The sequence below is a fragment of the Pelodiscus sinensis genome, chromosome 4 (assembly GCF_049634645.1).
Source record: "Pelodiscus sinensis isolate JC-2024 chromosome 4, ASM4963464v1, whole genome shotgun sequence".
NCBI lineage: Eukaryota > Metazoa > Chordata > Testudines > Trionychidae > Pelodiscus > Pelodiscus sinensis.
Window position 1 is genome coordinate 29253675 of NC_134714.1, and position 22228 is coordinate 29275902.

Here is a 22228-nt window from a genome sequence, read left to right on the forward strand (position 1 = left end):
ATGGCACCTTTACCTCAGTTTCCTCTTGGTCTTCTACAATTCCACTCTACCAATGCCTTCTATGCTAATTCAGCAATTTAGCCCTCTGATTAATCACATTTAGTCCCACCTCTTCTGAGGTACCAAGGTCCCCAGGTCTTACCTCAGACCTGTAAACATTACTTCCTCTGTATCACTGTACACCACTTTCCTACTTCTTCTTCTTCACTGCAGAGGTTCTGTACAGCCTTTTCACTAGGGTCTGTGAACAGTCTTTTTCACTACCCCATAGTTCCAGGGATCCACAATAGGCCCAGGCAAACCTGAGGTCTCATTTGTTTCTGGCCCAAGACTCACTTCAGATCCTTCCCTGGGCTTTTACTATATAAGAAATCAAACAGCCACACCTGTTTTCCCAGAGGGCTTCCAATGACAAGACGCCCTGCTCACCTCTGGATCTCTTCCACAGGCAGGCATATTCAATTTATACTCTTCCTCACCTCAATCAGCTCCCACTGGTGGACTTTCTTATAAGTCCCACATCCTGCCCAGCTGTGGCAGAGTGGGGCTAACTGAATGAGACTGACTGGTGTTATGTTTCCTAGCTCTTAAAGGGGCAGGGCACCCTGCCACCCTTACCTGGTAATTTTCAGTCCCCCTGCTCTTCTTTTAGACTCCACCTGGACCAATATTATTTACTCCTTGACCAACTTGCTCTAAAGGCCACCATATGGTACATGGCTACCATGTCACAAACATTGGCCTTAAATTGTCTAGGGAATGGAGCTTTCCTTTCATGTTCTCATACAGCTTAAAGAAGTTCTTTCTTTGTAGTGAATGTTTGTGGAATATTATGTGGGATCATTTCACAAGTGCTTTTGTAATATCTTAGAAGTTCTAAAGACTCAAGCTTCATAAATTCTCGTAGCCTTAAAATACATAAGCACTGTAAAATGTCAGCCAGCACTCACTGTTATGTTTGTCCCATTCTGTTTATGCAGCAGCAGCTGCAGAAAAAGCAGGTACAGTAGAAAATCTGCCTGTAGCTTTTCCCCAAATTAAGTGAAACTTTCCAAGACCACATACTTTATATCAAAAATATATTTCAATTTTTTCCTTTAAGTTTCAGAAACATATCCATATATGGTCTACTTGTCAAGCACAATAAATAATGATGTAATAGAAAGGTCAGCCTTGTGTCACTTAGCTACAGGATGCTTGATGAAGTGAAGTTCTTCAAATTAAAGCAACAAAGTAGAACTTTAGGATGGGTAAAAGTTTCTCCAGTGTATCCTCAAGCAGGAAATCTGAGATTCAGAACAAGTTATATTTTGGCTGGTAATCGTTGATCATGGGGTGATCCAGAAATAAACTACAGCCTTCAAAGAGAGAGCATTTTAAAGCTGCCCTGCAGTACATCAGTGCACCCAGGGAAAGGAGAGACATGAAAACTGAAGGGGATTTTCTGTACTGAGACTTACCCAAGAGGAGAACTCTTTGCAGCATTATTGTTTTGTTTCAGAAACCATCAGGTAATGCAATGGTAATTTACTTATCTTATGCAGAATCTATTAAATACGGTAGCCAGGTGTCCAGTTTTGAAACGGGCAGTCAAGAATTTGAGCTTTCTGTTCAGGAAACAAATTGAGAAAATATAAATGAGAAAATATAAATGTCCGGTATTTTCAAAATAAGATGTAATGTAGATTGTGATGTAATGTCAAGTGTGTCCAGTATTTTTGTTGAAACCATCTGGCAACCCTACTATTAAATGGTTATAATTTGTGCAAATACTTACTCGTATAGCTTTTTGTCAATTAACCTAGTCTTTTTAAAATACTCAGTTAAATTTAATTTGAAAATGGTGGGAAAAGACATAGTTGCATGGTTTATTTACTTTTCCTTTATGTGGAGAATGTGCACTTGGAATATTTGCATGTCATGTTTCTACGGCAGCACATGAAAAATAGTTGCTGATGTTATTACATATTTAGGATACTGTAAAGTGCATGCCATGTACCAGATATAGAGTATTAGCAAAATTATATTAGCAAATGGTTCCGTTCATTTATATATTTGCAATTGTTACTGCAGTTAACTCTGTACTGATGGATCCAATTTGGTAAGAAATAAACCCTTTGCATCAAAAAGTTTGCCATCAAATCATGATTCTGCACAATGTGAGATATGCCAAGCTTACTTCATAAACAGTTAGACATGTTCTGACAGCTGGGGCTGGACTGGATTTGTTTACTTGGAAAGTTCCATCTGGAAGCCTATAGTTGCTTTATTCAGCATCGTGGTATAACTTGACCGGCTTGCATCAACCGTTATTGCAAAAATATATTTGGCTGCTGCTGCTGACCTATATTGTTTGTTGTTCCTCTAAGCATGAGAGTTCTGAATGTTTTCAAATGGAAAATCTTTCCATTGTTTAAAAAACCCATGATATTCTTAACAGAAAACTGCCATATTCACTGGGAAAATTGCAGAGGTTTGACGGCTACCTTCCTCTCCCCAAAAAAGCCAGATCCTTAATTAGTGTAAATCAGTGTAGCTCCATAGACTTCAACCCTGGCCCCAAACATGCTGACCTAAAGACACAAGTTATGGCTTCGACACTGCAAAAACATGTGTAATTTTGCATATAGGGGGTGTCTTGATGACTTTATATGTAAAGTTAAGTATGTATGGAAGTGTTTGCTGAACTGGGGCCTAAAAACCAAGAGAGAAAGAAATAGTAAACGAAGAAAATCATCCTTAAGTCTTTGACATTTAATGAAGCATAAACCACAGAAACTGAAATTCTGTATCTCCCTACAAGTTGAGCACGGTGAAATCAATACCAAGGCAAGATTCCCTGCACAGTTTTTTAATGACCTCTTCATTGTCCATAACCTACTGTCACCTTCTGGAATGGTAAGCCTTAATGCTGCTTCCATGAATCTTTTGAACAGGAACTGGCAGTCTTGATACACTGTTTTATGGGAAGTGCATTGGAGTGGGAAGGGGGGAGGAGGGCTGCTGTTTCATATAAATTGTGATATTTAGTCACTAATTGGACTGAACTCTGGCTCAAGAAGTTAATGACCAACTTTTTACTTCCTGTACTATTATTATTATTATTATTATTATTTTATTATTATTATTTTATTAATAGAGCAGGTGTCCTGACTTTTTCTTAAAAATGGACAAATTGCCCCATTTTTTTCTGTCTCTCCCACGATTAGTACTGGTAGTTCCTGCTGCTGGCCAGATCCCTGCTCACCAGCTGCCTGCTCACCAGGGGTGGAGTGGGGGGGGGGGGCAGTGTCTGACAATAGGTCCTGTGTGTGCAAGACTGGTGGAGGGGCACAGATACAGTGTGCAAGGTCAGCTGCTCCCCCTGCTGGTCAATCAGCATAGCTCTCATTATGTGTAGACTCTTGACCAGCAGCCCCTCCCCTTCCCTTCTCTCTCCCCCCAGCCTCCCCAGTGGCATTTCTGGCTTGTGCTGGCTGTACACTGCAAGCTGCAGTGGCTGGTGAGTGTGGGCAGGTAGCAGGCAGTAGCCGGTTGAGTGTTACCTCTGCTGCCCACTCATTGGCCCTTTACATGCTACCCTTCTTGCTGTTTTCGCCCTGCTTTTCCCTTTCACTCCTTCCCAATGCTAGCACTTCATCCCTTACCATATAGTTTTGTCTGTGTATAAACTTGACATATCTGTGTATGTTATGGGTCTGAACTTCAGTGACTTAGGCAAACTTTAACTGAAGCCAATGCAATAAAAAGAAGAATACTTAGCAAGCTGGAGGTTTGCCTATGCCAAAAGTGCAGGAGGAAACCTATGTGGAGATGGCTGTGAATTTACACCCAGGAGGATATTGTTAGACTTAAAAAAAACAATGAGGAATCCTGTGGCATCTTAAAGACTAACACATTTATTCGGGCATAAGTTTCAGGGATAAAAACCACCTCTCTAGGTTGTAACTTCATGGTTATTACTCATAAAAGCTTATGCCCAAATAAATCTGTTAGTCTTTAAGGTGCCACAGGACTCCTCGTTATTTTTGCAGATACAGGCTAACATGACTACCCCTCTGAGACTTATTAGACTGGGATATTAAATTATAGCACAGTCAGTGAAATGGTATAATGCAAAGAGAGATCAGTAACAAAGCAATTCAGAGAAGAAGCAATGGGTTTTGGTAATGAATAGTGATGAGGAAAACTTCTCAATGTCCAGGTTTTGTTCCTATCAGGCACAATAGGTTCAGCCTAATTGAGTGAGTGCAGGCTCTTGTGTGATTCCTAATGTTGTTGGGAGTTTGGGGGACATTCAAAAGTTCAGATCCCAATACAGTGTAGTCATTGTAAGAGTTAATCCAGTATTTTTAAACCTATAAGCAATATTCATTTTCAGTGTGAGGAGATTGTTTGAGTTGGTTCTTATTTTAACTACCTTGGTTCAAGCATTCTTAGTCACAGAGGGTATGTCTACACAGCAAAGTTATTTCAAAATAACGGCTGTTACTTTACTAGCGTCTACACAGCCAAATCGCTATTTTAAAATTAATTCGAAATAGCGGAGTGCTTATTGGTAAACCTCATTCCACGAGGAATAACGCCAAATTCGAAATAGCTATTTTGAAATAAGTGCCGTGTAGATACTAATATTGAAATAGGGGGCCTCCAGATTTCCCAGGGTGCCCTGGTGGCCACTCCAGCCTCAACCAAGAACACTCCTCTCCCTCCCCCCTCCCCAGAGCCCTTAAAGGGGTTGACTCTGGCCACAGTGCCTGTGCCAGCTCCAAGCCTGCCAGCCCAGAGCCAGCAGTCACTGCCTCTGACCCAGTGGCCCCAAAACAAGAGCCAGCAAGCCACTGGCAGCCAGCCCTCCACCGCTGCGCAGGAGCAGTCTGCCAGCTACCAGGAGCCTGCCAGGGCCCAGAGAAGGTGGGCGCCTTCCTGATCCAGGGTGGAGATCATGGACCTTATTCAGGTTTGGGGGGGATTCCCCCAACGTCCATGATTTCTGCACTACATGGAGGAACGCGGCCGTCTATGGCAGGATAGCTGCCAGCCTGGCCACCAAAGGCCACATGCGAATCCAGGAGCAGGTCTGCATGAAAATCAAGTTAGCCCAGTGAGATCCCCAACCCTGAGCCCTGAGCTTCCCCTCCCACTTCTTCCCCTTGCTTCCCCTTCCAGCTCCTTCTGCCCAGGTTTCCCCTTCCCCTCTCCCACCCTTTCTTCTCCCCTCTCCCACCTCCTTTCCCCAGTCGCACCAGAGTTTCATTCCCCCCCCTCCAGTTTTGTTAAATAAAGAGAGTTTGTGTTCATGAAAATACATGTATTTTATTTGACATCAGGAAGGGGGGTTAGGGAGGGGTAAGTGGAAGGGCATGATGGAGGAATGAGGCACAAGCCCCCAGTGGGAAAGACAAGGGAGGCTCTGAGTGCTCCTCAGGGTGGAAGCTCTCCCGTAGGGCCTCCTGGATACTCACAGCCCCCCGAAGGACCTCCTGCAGAAAGTGCAGCCAGGCTCACAGCAACGCATCCAAGAGAAGCACCAGAGTGCCCAGGGGCAGCTCTGGCTCCATGTTGAAGAGTGATGTGGTGTCCCGAGTGAGGGCAACCAGAGCACGCAGAGACAAAATGCTTTGCTGTCCTTCATCAAGGTAGGCAAACAAGCAGGGAAAACTGTGAACTGGCTGTCCGGAGGGGTCCCTTTAAGCACAGGCCTCAGATAGCCTCAGGCAGCAGCCATACAAAGTAACTCCTGTCTTGATGCCCTGCCGGACCTGGTTCCGGCCAGCCTTTAATGAGATTCAGCATCCACTCAGTGTGGACGCACTATTTTGAAATAGCAAACTCTATTTCGAAATGCATTTTGAGTGTAGACGTGTTATTTCTAAATAACTATTTCGAAATAACGCCATAGTGTAGACATACCCAAAGAGTTTTGATGACACTAATTTCTCTTGCAGTTGGTAGAGAATATTCTGTTTATAGCATATTAATCCAGTGAACATTCATAAAGTCATTATTGATAGCTCACCACTAAATTAAGGCAGCTCAGCTACACAGCAGAAAACCATTGCGAGAGGGAACAATAATTTATCAGCTCTTGTCTGACAGTAGAATGCAGGTTGGCTGGGTGCTCTGGTTCGTAAATGCTTCTTGTCTCAACAGACTTAGTTCAGATACACCTGTTAAGCAGTCTCAAAATGGGGTACATCTCTTGACTATATTCTTTATAAACTAATAGATTCTAGTAGATTTATTGTAGATTCTTTAATAACTAGTTCTAAGGAGAATTGTGTATCTAGGCAGGATTTGGATGAAGGTGGGGCATTGCTGATCCATAGAACAGGGAGACAGTTCTAAGCTTAAGGCACGATATGGAAGCAGACACATGGCACCAAGTTTTTAAAAAATGGAGGTGCCTCAAAGTGAGGAAGAATTGCAATTCCAGGTGCCTACACAAGGACAATAATGGCCTCACTTGAGTCACTGTGCCTGAAACCCTTGGCCACAAACAGGAACTTGAGAAGGATGGAGAAGGGGCAGCAGATGGAAGGGATGGGCCAACTGGAATAATGGGAACCAGAGAGGAAGGAAGAGTTATGCAGAGCCTTCTGGGCCCAAATCCTGCCCTATGTTGTGGGAACAGAGGGCTCCTGACACTGCTGAACTGCATGAAAAGACACTACATGGGGTGATGAGCATGTCTACACAGGAGATTGTGCATACTCCTTTGTGCCAGAGCTAATTTCTGAGGATAGGATGGTGACAGGCAGCATCTGGGACAGGCAGGGGTTGGAAGAGCCAATGCCATGAAGATTCTGACAAAAGAGGTGTTCTTAAAATGGTAGGGAGCCTATTGCAACCCATATGCTGGAGTTGAATGGAAAAAAGGATTCCTCCCACGTACCTCACTCTGAAGGGCCCAACATCAAGTCAAATGACTTACATCTGGGCCATAATGACTTAGGGATTGGTCATTGTTATTTATTTGTTTAGCAAGGACACTGTATCTTGTGTCTAGTGACAGGCTGAATGTTCCTCCTTCTGATGACACCTCTGCATTAGAGTACAGTTGTCTGATGAAAATGTGGCCTTGCTGTCAGAGCTCCAGATGTCCATGAAAATAACAGGGAATGAGTGAGAATTAAATCTGGGCTCTTGCTGATCAGGAACCAGAATGTCCACTGCTTTCTGTTACTTTGGGCCTCTCTGAAAATCCTTAGAAGCCAGGAATTTGGCTTTGGCTCTCTCATCCTTGGTCCTGAAAATTAGATAAGAGAAACATGATTTATTATTTAAAAAACCCTCTCTATTTTGGGCCGCATACCATTTCTTTCTGCAGGATGAGTCAGCGGTGGAGTCACTGCCAACACTGTTGTTTCTGCACTCGATGGGACTCTTGTCATAATATTTAGCTAAGTGGAGAGTACCAATATGGATTTGGGTTTATTGTAAGTGGGTGGAATTGTTTAACCCACAAAGAAGATGCAAGAGACAAAATAAGAATAATCTCAAAATTCATGATCTCATGGGTTCCCTGTTACACACTCTACAGGTGATGTAACAAAAGAAAAAGGAATAGTTAGACACTAAAAAATTACTTTATATCTGGGTTGTATGAGGCTTTCTATCATCCAAAACTCCATCAGTTACTTTGCCATGTGCAGGCAGGCCATGTGATTTCCATACATCCACAGCACACAGCCATCAGCTACCAGGCAAGCACAGTGGATGATGGGGTGTAAATCAGCTGAGCAACATGCCAGGAGTTCTACCAACCCAGTGGCTAAGAAATCCATTGGGAAAATCTCTGTGTCATGGTGCTTGTCTTGTCTGTGGCACTAATATCAAAGCATGGATAGGTAACAGAGCGGCTGAGAAAGGGTCCATTCCTGGAGCTACCAGCTGTTTAGCGACTTGACCCAGATCTCTTAGCTGCACAGGGGCCAGAGCACCGGCCTAAGGCTGTCACTGCCAGCTATTCCTGAAGACAACAATAAAGTACCAAACTTTTACTTAGGCAACTGCTGCAGACTACAGCCTCAAGAGTCAGATTACCACTCCCAGCATCACACCATCAAGGGTTACTACTCTCATGTCTGCCCTCTCCCTCTTTTGCTCCTGTGTTGTTTGGAGTCTGAGATCAGTGCAGGCAGCACGTCTGTGTTATATACCAAGTGGAACTTTGCACAGCAGCATAAGTGAATCCTTAAATCCACATTTCCTTGCTTTGGTAGGATTTACTGAGGCTCTGAAATTTTCCTTAAGAGCTTCAAAGACAGTTTCACTGGGTTTTTTTTTCTTTAGCAGAAATCAGAAGAAAATATCCCACCTCTCAAAGGAAATCTGGAGACTGTCTTTCTAGCCTTGGGTGCATCCCTTGGCCACTATAAAGACAAGCATTGGGGCTAGCTCCTCTGCCCTACAGACAAAGACTGTGAAGGTTGTTTAGCGCACTGGTAGCATTCTATAGCTGGAACATGAAACATTTTAGGCTCCTGGGATCATAGTGATACGTCACTGATTGGGGATGAAAGGTGGTCTAGAGGAACAAAAGGTTATGTGGCTCTCTGCAGTGTTTGTGTGTGAAACAGAGACTCTGGGACAAGAGGGGTAGGCATTGTCCTGTGTGCATAGCACAGTAGAAATGCTACAGGACTGTCAGCACCTGACATCTCTCCCAAGAACCCAGGCTATACTCTTCTATGAGATCTTGCATACAGCTTTAGTTGAAGAACTAGGGGACACTAAATGAAATTATTAGGTAGCAGGTTTAAAACAAACAAAAGGAAGTACTTCATTCAGCACACTGCCAACCTGTGGAACTCCTTACCAGAGGATGTTCTGAAGACCAGGATTTTAATAGGGTTAAAAAAAGAACTAGATAAATTCATGGATGGTAGGTCCATCAATGTCTATTAGCCAGGATGGGTAGGAATGGTGTCCCTAGCCTCTGTTTGTCAGGGGTGGGAATGGGTTAAAAGGGGAGGGGATCATTGATGATTACCTGTTCACTCCCTCTGGGGGCACCTAGTGTTGGCCAGAGCCAGAAGACAGGATAGTGGACTAGATGGACCTTTGGTCTGACCCAATATGGTGGTTCTTATGTTTACAAATGTCTCTCCTCACAGCAATCTTGAGGGCCCCATTATTTTGCTTATGGCAGCATGATCAATACTTGGCAAATGTCAGTTTCAATAGGACAGCAAAGAGAGCACATAAAAAAGGATTCAACCATTGGGCTGAATGGCTGACACATAATAGCCCTCATGAGAGGCTCTTGTGGATCCTGAAGAGCTGATGGAGATCTGTACTGGTTACCTTCAGTACAAGAAATAGGGACTCATCAGCTTTTCAGCAACCCAGAGCACCCTTTTGGCACAATTGCAGCTGGCTCTTGTTTCCCAATTAGAAACCCCATTGCTAGAAAAGTTATTTGCACTGGAGTAGCAGCATTAACGGTCTGTTTGCTTTTTCAGCCTTGTGCATTACTTCCTCTGAGCAGCCAGCTCCTTGGGTTTCTCCCACTTCCTGTAACCTTCTTTTAAGCATGAAACTAACGAGACACTTTTTGCTGTTCCCGCTGACCTCATTAAGAGTGTAAAGAGCGAAGAGGGCATGTCAGGCCAGATCCTCAACTAGTGCAAATGGGACTAACTAATTTGAAATCAACAGTTATCTTGCTTTATACCGTCGGGTGGTGATCTGGCCCATCAACTTTCATTTTCAATAATCAAAGGGTAGTATGAGTAAGACAGATGGGGACGTGTGAATGTTTTCTCTGATTCATTTTTAACCTGACAGTATCCTTTTAATCCCCTGGCGGATTTCCACTATCTCTTATTACCCAGAAGTGCCCTAACCTGAAGGAAGTGGAGAAGAGCCTCTCTTACTCACTAGTCACTTCTCTCATTTAGCAGGAGGTTCAATTATTATAAAAGGGCAAAAACAGAAAAAAAAAGAACTCCGGCCCATTACGTTTAAATGTTGATTCTAGAGGATTTGTTAAAATGTGTTTTCTCCTCATGCACATTTTCAAGATTTTAATTTTTGCAGTTTCTTCTTATTCCTGGTGCTAGGCAAGCAGAGGATGGCTACAAAAATTACTGCCCCAGCCAATGCCCAAAGACAAACAATAGGACAGGAGGAGTACAGTCTGTACAGCAGCATGACTGAAGATGAGCTTATTCAACTGGCCATAGAACAGAGTCTGACAGAGGATCCCTCAGGTCAGTCAGCTGCCCAGAGTCATCAGAAATCTGTCATGACAACCCCTGGAGAGCCACCCACGATGAATCGCCCTTGCTCTCATAATCCGCCATACCAGCTTAGTCCTTGGCACAGGTGAGTGTGTGAGTGAGCTTGGACCTTCATAAAGCCCACACTGAAAAATTGTTTTCTTCCCATCTTTACAGAACAGCACTGAAACTCCTTGAATAGTTAAGCTTGTAATTTGTTTAAAATTCTGATCTCGTTTCCATTGCAGTAGCACTGGGGTAATTCCACTAGCGTCAGTGGCGTTATTCCGGCATTACATCATGGTCCATTACATTAGAACTTGAGCCAGAATGTCCACTAATGTCTGTGCAGTAAACTAGACCAGTCCTGCAACCTTTTCTTACCTAATGAGTTCTCAGTCAGGTGACAGTGGCATTGCTTCACAGAGAATCGTGCGCTGTCCCAAGTTAGTTCTATTCAAGGGAAGCTTGCGGGATTTTTATGAAAAAATGTAGAATGGTTCTGATTCTCCACCCATAGACAAAAGAAATCATAGGGCTAAGGTCACTATGTATATAAAATATTTGAATATAATCAATACTGAGGTGTCAAAAAGTATCAGTTTTGTTTACTTAGGTGCACATTGTGAGTGAGCTCATGTACACCAGAATAACTCCAGACGTACCACACAGTGTCACGCTCAGTGCCACTGCTTAAGCAGCCCACAGTGAGTTACAGGAACCTGCCATTTCAGAATGCAAACATACTTGGCTTTCATTTTTAAAAATGAAACATTCTCAAAAAAAAGAGGAAAAAAGCTCATTAAATAATTCCACAAAAATGATGATAAAAAGGTGCATTTCAAACCCTGCAAAAGAACAACAATTTATAGATAAATATTGTGTGCATTTTTGACAGCTCTAATTGTAATCTTATGATAACACATTTATTGCAGACCCTCAAACAATGTGATGAGTGGAATGAGTCTTTTATAGATACAGAGTGAAATCTTGTCACTGTTAAAGTCAATGGCAAAATGTCCATTGATTTCATTAGAGCCAGGATTTTATCCTGATGACGGTAGTATTGCAAGATGTGGTGGAGGTACTTCACCAAATAGGTACCATACAGAAGTATCTCCACCAGGCATGTTGTTTATCATATGGTATGAGATGGAGATCTGATATGGGACTGGTTACGGGCAGATCTGTCAGATCTGGCCCTGTACTCTAAGGATCCCTTGCCACCTGCTGATTTTAGAACAGGAGAGCCATCTGCTGCCTTGCATATTGTTTGGTGCCCTCCCGTCTCCACCTGAGCACAGCAGCTTAGGGCTCCCCTGCTCTGCAAGGGCACACCTATGATGGCTGGTATGGAAGATTTGTGGCCCCAGGTTTTCAGCCAGCCCAGGACCCTCTGCAGTCCTTGGATAAAGTTCAGCATGAAGCCTGTTCCTGAATGCACAGTGCTCGTGACCCTGTTTCCACCCCTCACCAGGCTTCCTCATCTGACTGTGCTCTCAGACTCTCCTTGAGGTGAAGAATGTCATCTAGCTCTGCATCTTCCTCCAGTGCAGTGTGGGGGGGGGGGAGGGGGGGATTAACCTCACTGTTGTCTTATATGGTCATTCAAATCCCCTGACACTTCCTCAGTGGGCCAAAAATAATCCAGAGCTGAGAGAGCAGCTGAGTTCTGCACAGAGCAAGCCGTGGCCATCTGCTTTCATTCAAAGCCCAAGCAGCAGGCTCCTTCTCTCTCTCTGTCTCTTTCGGCTCCTGCCTTTACCCAGGGGCCCGGATATGACCTGCTTCTCCTACTCAAAGTATTTCTCTTTGTTTCATTCCTGCCATCACTACTCCAGGTTGGCAGCCCAGGCTGGAGGCCAAGCTCCGGGGTCATCTCGGGGGGTCAGACGGAGATACGATGGCAGCCTGTTCATCACCCCCCAGCCTGTGTAAGTGTCTCCGTTTCACTGTGTCTTGCTCCAAGCTAGCCGTGTTGTCTGTCTGCCCTCACTAGCCAGCTGCAGGCTGTTGGGAGGCGGGGGTGGTGGCGTTATGTGTGTCAGGAGGAATGTATAGAACTGCTGGAGGGAATCTTATTGATTTCCTCCCTTTTCCACCCTGCCTGCCTGCTTGCCTGCTCCCTGCCTCTTCCCCCCAAGAAATTCCTGGGCAATTCAGCCCTACATTTTTCTATGTATGTCTGGCCACCTGTGGATCCTTCAGCAGCACTGAGATGGAAGGAAAGAGAGCAGAAAAGGGAGGTGTGTGTTGTGGTTTATTTATACACACTGGCTTCTCTGTCACAATCGTAACAGAGTCAGGCAGGTGTTATTTTTAACCGTATCTGTATGGAGTTAAGAGTTCAAGCCTGGAAAACAGAACATAAACACGTCAAGGGGCAGCAGATCTGAGTGAAGATGCCTGATGCTTATCAGTGCATTTGGCCAATGACACCAGGACCCCGTAAGCCTCAGCTGTACAGTGCAGGGGAACATATCTGTTCCCACACTATCAAGAGGGGCCATGGTGCTCCTCCTCACAGGCTGTGGCTCTTACCCACAGGGGGAAGCTGCCATTGCAGGCTGGGCTTCTTCCTTGTGCAAGAGAGAAACCAGCTTGTCTGAGTACAGCTACTTTTGGGGAAGCTGCTGGATAGTTAGAGAGCTCAGATAGGGAAAGTGAAACTGTGACCATATGCCTGCGTAAGTGCTCAGAAGGGTGGGAACCCCTGTATGCTGTCTGCATTTAGCTCTGCTGCCTACGCACAAGCCTGGGAGGGTGTGTTGGGGTATGTCTACACTACCCTCCTAGTTCGAACTAGCGGGGTAATGTAGGCATACCGCACTTGCAAATGAAGCCCGGGATTTGAATTTCCCGGGCTTCATTTGCATAAGCGGGGAGCCGCCATTTTTAAAACCCCGCTGGTTCGAACCCCGTGCAGCGCGGCTACACGGGGCTCGAACTAGGTAGTTCGGACTAGGCTTCCACGAGGTGTACAGGTAGTTCAGAATAGGAAGCCTAGTCCGAACTACCTAGTTCGAGCCCCGTATAGCCGCGCTGCACGGGGTTCGAACCAGCGGGGTTTTAAAAATGGCGGCTCCCCGCTTATGCAAATGAAGCCCGGGAAATTCAAATCCCGGGCTTCATTTGCAAGTGCGGTATGCCTACATTACCCCGCTAGTTCGAACTAGCGGGGTAGTGTAGACATACCCTTGGGGAGAGTGCTCAGTGCAGAAAGGCGCAACCTATATTACCCTGCCCACCTGCTTCTGGGTGCTAGCAGGAATGTGACTGGGTGGGAGCCTTGGTTATACCCCCAGTTAAGATGGCCACGCCCTTTCAAGCCTCCATTCGCTCGAAGGGAACCAATATCATCATTCTTTCTAGAGGCTGAATGAGTGGCTGGGAAGAAAAGATGCTTCCCGCACCATTTGTGCTCCTGCCAGTCTGCTCAGGATTACCCAGAATTGACCCCATCCCGCACTGGTCTTGCTGTGGGAATTCAGCCACCTGCTCCTTGTCTTTGAGGTGCAGTAACAGTTCTGAGCAGCTTGCAAAAGTCAGATTAAAAAAAAAACCCTGCCTGGGTCCTTCCATGCTCCTGCTGCAGAGTTGTCATGTTTCTGACAGAATCCAAGCAGAGAATTTATTTTTTATACTGGCCAGCTGGGCTGCAGGCCAATCACACAAGGGCTCCAGTGAGACACTTGTTTAACTTTTTGTGCTGCCATAGTGTTTGCTTGTCTAAAGCAATGAGGGCCTGGTCCAGCATTCGCCATACTCACACGAGTAGATTTTACTCAAAGAACTACTCATGGGAATGAAGACTACTCACTCGAATGCAGGGTTTTCAGGGAATGCCGTTAGGGATTTTCTAAAGAGCTAAGGGGCACATTTTCAAGAGATACTATGTAGATACGTAAAAAAGAACCAGTTTTTCACAGCTGTTCAGTGCTCAGAATCTCCTATTGTGACACCTACAGACTAATTTGCAAAGGAACTAAACATCCAACTTGTTAAATTCTTCTCAAGATCAGGCCACTTATTTTTGTGCCTAAGCTGAAGCTGAGCATTCCTCGTCCTTATTGTGTGGCACTCTGAGTTCCATTGGGGCAGACAGCTTTTTTCCCACCCCTTTATTCCAGGGGAGGTGAGTTCAGATAACCACACAAAAAGTTCCAGTGCTGTTCTCAACTACATCACTGACTTCTTAGAAATTGGACCAGCTATCTTCCCAGAACAGGCCCTTTTGTGAGCTTCCCAGCACTTTCTGCTTTTCAGAAACACCACAAGAACCAATCCCTCATTGTACTTCAACATTTCTACTTCTAGGCTCATTTCTTGCACACAGTTAAGCAAACTTGTTCAAACCTCAGAAAAGTTTGGTGCAAGTTAGGTGGGAGTTTGGAGTAAAGCATTGGAAAGAGATTTCTGAACAGGTTTGATCATCCCAAGTCATCTTTTAGAGCAGTGGTTCTTAACCTTACTGCAGCCTGCACCCCTTTGGTTCTCAAAATATGTTCTCGCACCCCTTATTAAAAATCATTGAAGTAGGTCAGTTCTTTAAACCTAAGATATATAATAAAAATCTGGCATGTCTTGCACCCCCAGAAAGGGCATCTCGCACCCCCAGGGGGTGCATGCACCCCAGATTAGGAACCACTGTTTTAGAGGAAATCACAGCTAGTGTCAACTGCAGCCAGTGTACCCCAAAGACACCAAAATCTTACCATTTTCGTTTGCACAAGTGGGCCCTAGGCTTTCTCAGAGCTTCTTGGTTGATGCTGTAAAAGGCTTTACTGTAATGCTGCAATATGTAATTGATTTTCAACACTGTTTTAAAGAGAGCTGGATCCTGTAGTGGCAGCAATCAAGGAAGGAAATGAAAGTGCCCTGCTCAACATGATGAAATCAGGGAAGAACCTTTCCAAGCCGAACAAGGATGGATGGCTACCACTGCATGAAGCTGCCTATTATGGCCAAGAAGGCTGCCTGAAAATGTTGCAAAGAGGTTAGTAAAATAAAAACAACTGATTACAAATGGAAAGGGAAACTAAAAATATCAGCCTGTAGGAAGGAAATATAAATACCCCAAGTTATGTTCATGGCATTCACACTGAGACAGATAAATACTCATGCTGAAAGGTTGCACTGTACCACTACTTTATTTCTTAGATAACACACAAGAACCAAAAATTAGAGGGGGACAAAGCAGGCTGCTCCCAGAAAAAGAGAGCCACAACTGACTCCACCTTAACATAGGCTAGCTGGCTGCAGACTGAGTGCTGCTAGGCCAAGATCTCACACTTCCCTATAGAGTCCCCTAGATTGCAAGCAGGAAGAGGAAAAATCCTGAAATCTCAAAGTTTTAACAGAGATTTCAGTATTTCAGTATATCACACCAGCCTTCATTCAGTTCCAGGCAAAAAGACCCTTTATTCACGTGTATGAATTTCACCCCATTTGAATAAGCAGTTTGCCATCTGTACGCTATAAATAACAGCTAAGATCCTAAGTGCTGAGAGATAGCTGTGCTATTCTGGGTCCATGTTGGCTTGCCAGGTTTCTTACGGTATGAAATAGTGGTCTAGATCCTCAGCTGGTGTAAATAAATGTTACTCCAGAGAATCAATGCTGCAGTAAAATCATGCCAGTGAGTTTGTGACACGCTGAAGTGCTTTTATCTACACCAATGTACTCCTGCTGAAAATCTGGCTTTGCCTCTGTTTGCTAATACTGTAGTTAATAATGGGGCTGTTGGGTTCAAGTTCCCATTGGAGAGCAGATACTCAATTGCTTTTTGAATCACCAGTAGCTGTAGTCAATCTACATTTGGGACATTTTAACCTAAGTTAGTGGCCAACCTATTTTTCTGTAACCTATTTTATAGTCAATCTACAGGAGTTTCTCAACCTACCATGGCTTTCTTTATATGAGGTGAGGGGACACTGAACGATTTAAAAGGGTTAAAGTGATTCAGAAAATAAAATGTAATGCATAGGTTTTTGGTATCAGAACACATGGATCCAAACACCATGCTCCTGGATGTCAAAGCAAAGGGCATGCTGCACACCCATTGTCAGTAGGAACACTGCTTTGGGTGCCTCTCCCTCCCCCATGGCTCTCTGCCCCTACACTCTTACCCCCCTCCTCCACATAACTCAAACCCTCCTGAGCCCATACCCCCTCCCACACACTGCACCCCAACCCTCTGCCTGAGATCACAATCCTCCCCTGCCTTAGGTCACTACCCAAACCCTTGCCGTGGGTCACAAGTGTACCCCAGTCCTGTACCTTGGATCACAATTGCCTCCTTCACCCAAACTCCATGGTCCCTGACCCCAAAAAGGTTCCCCACCCCCACCATAAATAAAGACAATGTTGAAACCTTTTGTGTTGGGCATAATATTTTACTTTCTTTAAAAATTAAGCCTGGCCAACAACCCCCCAATTGGGGCCCAGCCGCCATCTGGCCACAGCATCATAACACTCCTGCACCCTCCACACCCCAACCCTGACCCCATCATACACCTGAACCCCCTGCCATGAGCCCCTCTAACCCCGACATCTTCAGACTCCTGCACTTCCACATCCCCAGCACCCTGCAATAATACTCCTGCATGCCCCACACCCCAACATTGTGCCCTGAGTCCATCACAGACCTCAACCCCCCTCCATGAGCCCCTCATGCACTCCAACCCTGACTCTTGTGCCCCCACATCCCCTGCCATAAGATTGACAGAAGACATCCTGAGTACATGCATGAAGCTGGATTTGACCAGTTATGATGTAAACTTCAAAGAAATGTGTGAAAAGATGCAGCAGCAGAAGTCTCATTAAGTAAAGTCTGTGAGTACATTTCATTTATGCTATTGTTAATCATTATGTCAATTATCAATAATATTAAGTTGTATATTTTCAGTCTTACAAATGGACTTTCTTACATGGCTCTTTGTTGACCACTTGTTCTGAATTTTGAGGTAGTTTGGCTCTGTGGTTTGAAAAGGCTGTGGATGCTTGGTCTAGCCCATAATCTCTGCCCTCTTTAATTGCTGAGGTGGATCAGAGTCATGGCATTGCATCCAGATTTGGCTCCATGGCCAAACCCTCAAAGTTCAGGGGTGTTTGGATTTGGTGTTTCACTTTATCCCATGACACAGGCAGTCCTAAGTCCTGAACTTTGAATCCTCATCTGTACGTGATCTGCACTTCACAGGGCTTGATTGTTGTGTTCTTCTTGAGCTCCATGCTGGCTAATTTCTCCATCAGTGTGATAAAGTGTCTCTTATTGATAACCTGGTAATGCATCACCTCTTAGGCTGAGTGTTAGCCAGCATGTATTGCTACAACTGTCTAGATTTAGGCCAGCAGTGTAGATAAAAGCACTTCAGTGTGTCAGCAAACTCACTGGTGCAATTTTACTGCAGCATTGATTTCTAATGCATTGGTTACAGCAGCGTTACTATCTGGAGCAATATGTATTGTCCTCTTTTTAAAAATGCTTCTTATCAGAGAGTTTTTCAGACAGTCCTTGGGTAATTCTTAGCATTTGGTGTTTCATGTTTGAAATAATCATAGGAATATGGGGCTGGAAGGGACCTCAAGTCATCTAGACTGTCTTCTTCACACTGTAATAGGACCAAGTACACCTAGATCTTCCCTGGCCCAAAATGATTAGCAAGAGTGTTGACAGCCTCAGAGTTAGACAACATATTCTATATGCCTTACTAACAATGGAACAATGACATCTCATTAGCATACCCTGGAACCACTGATCAGCGTACGCTTCAGGAAGAGACAGCACTGTACATAGCCACGAACAGGGGAAACCTGGACTGTCTGCTTCTTTTGCTGCAAGCTGGGGCTGAGCCTGATATTGCAAACAGGTCCAGAGAGACTCCACTCTATAAAGGTAAATGGCCCGACTTTTTGAGGTGCTGAGGCCCCCCAGATTTCAACTGGAGTGGCAGGTGCTCAGCACCACGAAAGGTGAAGCCCATGTTGTTTCTCTGTGAGTTTGTATGTGTCTTTTTAAATAAAATATTCTGAATACCTATTGGATATCAGAGCAAAAATAACTGAGAACATGTCAGTCATTCACTTTTAGTGTGGGCACAGGCACAAATGTACAGGAGTTATCACAACAGGTGTATACTGATATGCAAAAAAGTTATAAGGTATCCCGAATATGCTACATTGTTTCTTTGTGTGGAGAACACTTGATTCAGCAAGACCACACAAAATCCATGGAATCAGAATTTGGAGAAGGAAAAGATCTTTTAGATAATGGCTGGGCAAAATACAGCCCCCCAAGCCACCAGATCTGGCCTCCCAGAGGCAGGCTCCCTTTCTTGTCCCACAGCCCCACATGCTGTGTAGAAACGCAGCTGTAGGGCTCCATTTCTGTTTTAAAACTGGAGGGGAGGGGGAAAGTTTCAGGCACTGCCTCGCCCCCAGCACAATCCCATTGGCTGGTTTCTGTCCAGAAAACTGTCCAGAAACCAGCCAGTGGGAGCTGCTTTTTGGAATAACAGGCAGTCAAGATGCACCTTCCCCCATCTCCTTGGCTCAGTTATTCATGGCTAGGCAAGCAGGCAGGTTGGCTGACTGGGAAATGTTTTAAGCTCTGCAAGCCTTAGCTCTGCAGGTAGGCAGGCTAGGTTGGCAGCTGGCAGGTAAGTCTCTTGGCCACAGCCTGCTTCTGGCACCCCAGCCCCTCCCTGCTCCAACCCCCACTCAATATACACAAAACCCTCTGTCCTGTCCCCCTCTTACACCCATACCCCCTTCCAGATATCTCCTGCCCCAGATCACAATTCCCTTCTACTCTAGGTCACATCCCAAACCCTGCACTCCAGTCCCCTGCCCTAGGTCACAACTGCCTGCTTCATCCCAACTCCCTCCCAGACTCCAGTCTCCCTCCTCAACCCTGTCCCTTACCCTAAGCTCCCTTTTACATCCAACCTCCATCCCAGGCCCTGCATCTCCACCATTAATATCATGGAAGAGTGGTCCCTGACCACTTTCCAAAATACTGGCATGGCCCCCCATAAAAAATTATTGCACACTCCTGTCTTAGATCATCCCTGTCAATGGATGGTTCCCCACAGTACTCTTTCTAGTTCTCTATCTAGGGCCCATGGTACTCTTCCTAGTGCTCTGGCTAGGTTTAAATATATAGGCCCAAATTTTTAAAAGTGGCCATTATCTTTGAATGCCTGGATTTATGAACACCCAACTTGAAACACCTGATTTTGAAAATCTGGTCCAAAATAAGCTACTAGATTTAAAGGAGCTCTTTCGCTTTTCAGTAAATATAAAAGAGGTACAATACTTCACCAGCAGCCACCTTCTCCTTACTCCCGGTGTCTCTGGCTAGCTGGTGGCACCGCTACTCAACTCATCCCCCTTCCTCCCAGCACCGCCATACACCATGGATCAGCTGTTCCAAAGTGTGCCAGAGGCCCTGGGAGGGAGGTGGAAGAGAGGGGATGGGGTGCGATCTGGGGAGAGGATGGAAGTAGGCAGGAAGAACCAAGGCAGGAGAGAGTAGCATAGAAACAGGCAAAGCAGGGTTAGAGGCCTGGGGGAAGGAACAGTGTGGAGGTGAGGATGCGGCAGAGCTGGTCTTGAACATCCTTGGGGCAAGGAAAAAGCCAGTGCCTGCGTTTGCTGCCTGTGATTCTAGATACCTCAGGTTCTGAGTGCAGAACTCAGGCACCCTGAGTTAGAGATCTCTTAAAAAGTTTGGCCTCAATGACCTGCCTTTTGTTGAAACAGCCTGTGAACGCAAAAACGTCGAAGCTGTAAAGATGCTGGTGCAGTACAATGCCGACGCAAACCACCGGTGCAATCGGGGATGGACTGCTCTCCACGAGGCCGTCTCTCGCAATGACATAGAAATAATCGATATTCTGGTGAAAGGGGGAGCCAAGATTGAAAGCAAGAATACATATGGGATCACCTCTTTATTTGTGGCTGCCGAGAGTGGGCAGTTAGATGCTTTGCGGTACCTTGCTAAGTGTGGTGAGTACAGGGGTACCGTACATTTGCATATATGTTATGGCCTAACTATTCAAAAGTATCCACTCATTTTGGATGGCTCAGTTTGTCAGTAGACAAGAGGAAATGAGGCCTCGTTTTCAGAGCTGGTGAACACTTGGTGCTCCCATGGAAGCTTCCAGCAAGAACAGTCCAACATAAGTCAGAAGGGCCTGAAGCAGAGGGTATTGCTGATTAGAATAAAGGTGTAGAATGATTGTGCTCCTTCAGCATCAGTGGACACCCAAGTTAGAAGCAATTTGGTGCCCTTAGTTTGTGTGGTAATGAGCACACAAAGGCTGTGTCTAGACTGGCAAGTTTTTCCGCAAAAGCATGTGCTTTTGCAGAAAAACTTGCCAGCTGTCTACACTGGCCGCTTGAATTTCCGCAAGAACACTGACGATCTCATGTAAGAAATCAGTGCATTTTGCGCAAAAGGGCCTGTGTAGACAGCTCAGATTTGTTTTGTGGAAAAAAGCCCCGATCATGAAAATGGCGATCGGGGCTTTTTTGAGCAAAAGCGCGTCTAGATTGGCACAGACGCTTTTCCGCAAAAAGTGCTTTTGCGGAAAAGCATCCGTGCCAATCTAGATGCTCTGTTCCGAAAATGCTTTTAACGGAAAACTTTTCCATTGAAAGCATTTGCGGAAAATCATGCCAGTCTAGATGTAGCCAAAGGCTTTCATTACTGTCACTGTACATGTGTATCCTAAAAATCTAGTTACAGAAGAAAAGCTCACATACAGGGAAAGATAGGAGTAAGGTTAGGGTACAATGTTAGCCAAACAGAATCTGCTCACGAACATTCAGTAAGCTAGGCCTCGGGCAAATATTGTATCACCGTATCCTGTTTCCCATAGTGTTGAAATTTCACAGTATGCTGTGCTGTTTTCGCTATGTCAGAATATTACAGCGACGAAGTGGGTGAGGTAATATCCTTTATTGGACCAACTTCTGAAAAAAAAAAGATATTGCTTCACTCTCCTTGTCTCTCAGAAGGTCACAAGGAAGATACTCAAGAAGCACTGTATTTCTATGCTTGAGGGGCTCCCTCTTGTAGCATAGGATAGTTCACGGAGGCTCTCTATATAGTAACTTTTAGCTAGAGCCCCGAGTAGAAGTTGTGGAGGACTCCAGTGGGAGAAATGGGGGACACAAAGCCTCCTAGAGCTCTGCATCATGCAGAGAAAGTGCAGTACAGTCTATCTGTAAGGCTACGTCTAGACTGGCCCCTTCTCCGGAAGAGGCATGCAAAGCAGGCAAGTCAGAATAGGGAAATCCGCGGGGGATTTAAATATCCCCCACGGGATTTAAATAAACATGGCCGCTGCTTTTTTTCCGGCTTTTCCCCAAGTAGGAATAAGAGATCCTCCGGAAAAGGGCTTTATTCCGGAGGATCGCGCCAGTCTAGACGCTCTTTTCCGGCTTTTCCCCAAGCCGGAAAAAAAGCAGCGGCCATGTTTATTTAAATCCCCCGCGGATTTCCCTATTCTGACTTGCCTGCTTTGCATGCCTCTTCCGGAGAAGGGGCCAGTCTAGACGTAGCCTAAGAGTATACACTCTTTTGCTCGGACAGCCAGATCTGTTGGCTGAGGAAATGGTAGGAGGGACCGTAGCCTGGTTCCCCCCTTCTGCACCCCTTTTTGAGTGGCTTGTGCAGGATCAGTTCTTGAAATCTATGTGATTTTTGTCCCAACCCTTTAGCAAGTGGTACAGAGGGAAGGAGGCTTCTTGTACCTTCTGCACTTAGGTTCCTGCATTGGGGCTGGTCATCTCATTCTCATTATCCCCATTTTACAGAAGGGGTAAAGTGTGAAGTGACCCCAGTAGTCACTATTCCCATTTCATAAGAGTACCAGGAGGATAAACGAGGAGGTGTTTGTAAATCACTATGCAGCTGAACAGCACTAAATAAGTTTATCGGTGTTGGTGGTAGGGAAGGGTTTCAAAGCATATTTCTACCACTTCATGAAGCA

At 45.1% G+C, this 22228-nt stretch overlaps 1 protein-coding gene across 5 annotated transcripts in view; it reads left to right on the forward strand.

Annotated features, from left to right (window-relative positions):
• Positions 1-1186: 1186 nt before the first annotated feature.
• The window catches only part of ASB2 (ankyrin repeat and SOCS box containing 2), a 42793-nt gene continuing 21751 nt past the window's right edge, over positions 1187-22228 (forward strand). For 2 of the 5 annotated variants that reach the window (XM_075926662.1, XM_075926667.1), the window contains exons 1-5: positions 10045-10332; positions 12068-12160; positions 15056-15222; positions 17968-18123; positions 19992-20237. In XM_075926662.1, coding sequence (XP_075782777.1) covers positions 10079-10332; positions 12068-12160; positions 15056-15222; positions 17968-18123; positions 19992-20237 — 916 coding nt within the window. In that variant the 5' untranslated portion in view covers positions 10045-10078. Of the gene's footprint in view, positions 1512-2073; positions 2102-10044; positions 10333-12067; positions 12161-15055; positions 15223-17967; positions 18124-19991; positions 20238-22228 lie in introns of those variants that run through there. The other 3 variants (XM_075926665.1, XM_075926664.1, XM_075926663.1) reach the window with 3 other exon arrangements.